We start from the raw sequence: 1,686 nt of genomic DNA on the forward strand, positions 1-1,686 counted from the left end.
CTAGGGCCTGGGTCACTGCTGTACACGTTCAGGTGGCTGCTGGACAGGGGCAGCTGTGGGGTGGGGTGAGGCGGGCCTTGGTGAGCCATGGGGAGCCCCTGGGGCCCAGTATCCCTGGAGCTGCTGCCAGGACACCGGGGCCCCTTCCCCGGAAGTGCAGCCTGTGAGCTGAAGAGCGGCCCTGCCCTCCAGAGCCGGGCCGGGGGAGGGGCTGCAGAGCCAGGAGTTTCCAGGTTTCCTGGAGGGTGTGGAGCCCCACCGAGTCCCGAGCAGGGGGGAGGGAAGGCAGGGGCAGCACGGGCAGGAGCAGCGAAGTGCGGGTGCCAGCAGCTCCAGGCCAAGTTGCCGGGGTGAGGGGTGAGGCAGGGATGAGCTGTAGTTTGTTTTTGTTTTTTTGAGACAGGGTCTTGCTATGCAGTCCAGACTAGCCTTGAACTTGCTGTGATCCTCCTGCCTCAGCCTCCCTGAGATTACAGTGTTGGAAATATGGGCATGCACTATCATGCCTGGTTTATGGGGTTTTTGTTTTGTTTTGTTCTGTGGTACTGAGGATCGAACCCAGGGATTTTACACTCAGCTACATCCTCAGGTCGTTTTAATTTTTTTTTTTTAATTTTGAGATAGGGCCTAGCTAAAATGCTAAGCTGTCCCCGCCTGGACTCGAATTTGTGATCCTCCTGCCTCAGCTTCCCAGAGTGCTGGGATGACGGGTATGCACCACTGTACCAGAGTCTTGCAGAGAGCAGCCAGTAAAGACTTAAGCAGAGACAGATCTGGGGTCTGGAAAAACTTCCCCCTGCTCCAGCCACAGAGACAAACCCCGGGCAGGGACCCCAGACAGTATCCGAAGGCAGAGCTGCTGCGGGGACCTTTTCCTCCCTTTCTCCTCCCTTTGCCCTTGCCAGCCCCAACTCTGGCCCCAGCCGGTCCTGGCCAGCTCTTGCTGAGCCTCTGGTGTAGTCACCAGGGCTGCGGGGCCCAGACACTGCTCCCTGAACTCCTCACTGCCCAGCTAAGGCCCAGCTGAAGGGGCTGGACCTCTGCCTGGGTGAAGCTTGCCTTTGTTTCTCCCTCATCTGCTTACCCCGCGACGGTGAGGGTGACAGTGGCCTCCATCTCAGCTGAGGACTGGAGCCCCTTGATCCCAAGCCCGGCTCCTCCCCAGGAGCCCCAGAGCGGTCACACAGCCCAGATGCTGTAGAGGGTGCCCCGGGCTGGGGACCAGGCCCCGGTCTCTGGACCCTGAACAGTGGGGTTGCAGAGCCCCGGAGCAGCGCCAGGCCTCCCTGTGGACAAACTGCACCCCGGAAGGCTCTGCTGCCCCCCCATCCCCCAGCAGGCCCAGTGAGCTCGGTCACTCAGCCCCCGCCGGCCCCGCCAGCTCACCCCCTGGCCCAGCCTACCGTGTTGGGCATCTGCAGCTCAGGGTTCATGTAGCCCAGCACGTTGTCCAGACGCATGATGTTGTCAATGACATCGTCAAACTGGAAAAGAGGAAAGGCTGTAGGGGGGGCCGGGTGCGGGGCCAGGGCTGACCTGGAGCCACTTTGCCCAACCCTCTCTCCCAGAGGAGACCCCGAGGGCCACAGCGACCCAGGGCCTGGCCCTTCCTAGGCACGGGGTCTCCAGTCCGGCTCGCAGGGACTTCGGAAGGCGCCGGGCTCGGGGCTCCCCGCTCCTGGGCCC

At 62.3% G+C, this 1,686-nt stretch overlaps 1 protein-coding gene across 2 annotated transcripts in view; it reads right to left on the reverse strand.

The window, feature by feature from the left end:
- Tfeb (transcription factor EB) overlaps nt 1-1,654 on the reverse strand; it is a 4,130-nt gene extending 2,476 nt beyond the window's left edge. Inside the window, exons 1-2 of one of the 2 annotated variants that reach the window (XM_019206562.2) lie at nt 1,404-1,654; nt 34-53 (exon numbers count right to left, since the gene is read on the reverse strand). In XM_019206562.2, the coding sequence (XP_019062107.2) occupies nt 34-53; nt 1,404-1,460 (77 nt within the window). In that variant the 5' untranslated portion in view covers nt 1,461-1,654. Of the gene's footprint in view, nt 1-11; nt 54-1,403 lie in introns of both variants that reach the window. The other variant, XM_010617598.3, reaches the window with a different exon arrangement.
- Nucleotides 1,655-1,686: the final 32 nt, after the last annotated feature.

This window comes from Fukomys damarensis, unplaced genomic scaffold (assembly GCF_012274545.1).
Source record: "Fukomys damarensis isolate Sample0158 unplaced genomic scaffold, DMR_v1.0_HiC HiC_scaffold_20, whole genome shotgun sequence".
NCBI classification, from domain to species: Eukaryota; Metazoa; Chordata; class Mammalia; order Rodentia; family Bathyergidae; genus Fukomys; species Fukomys damarensis.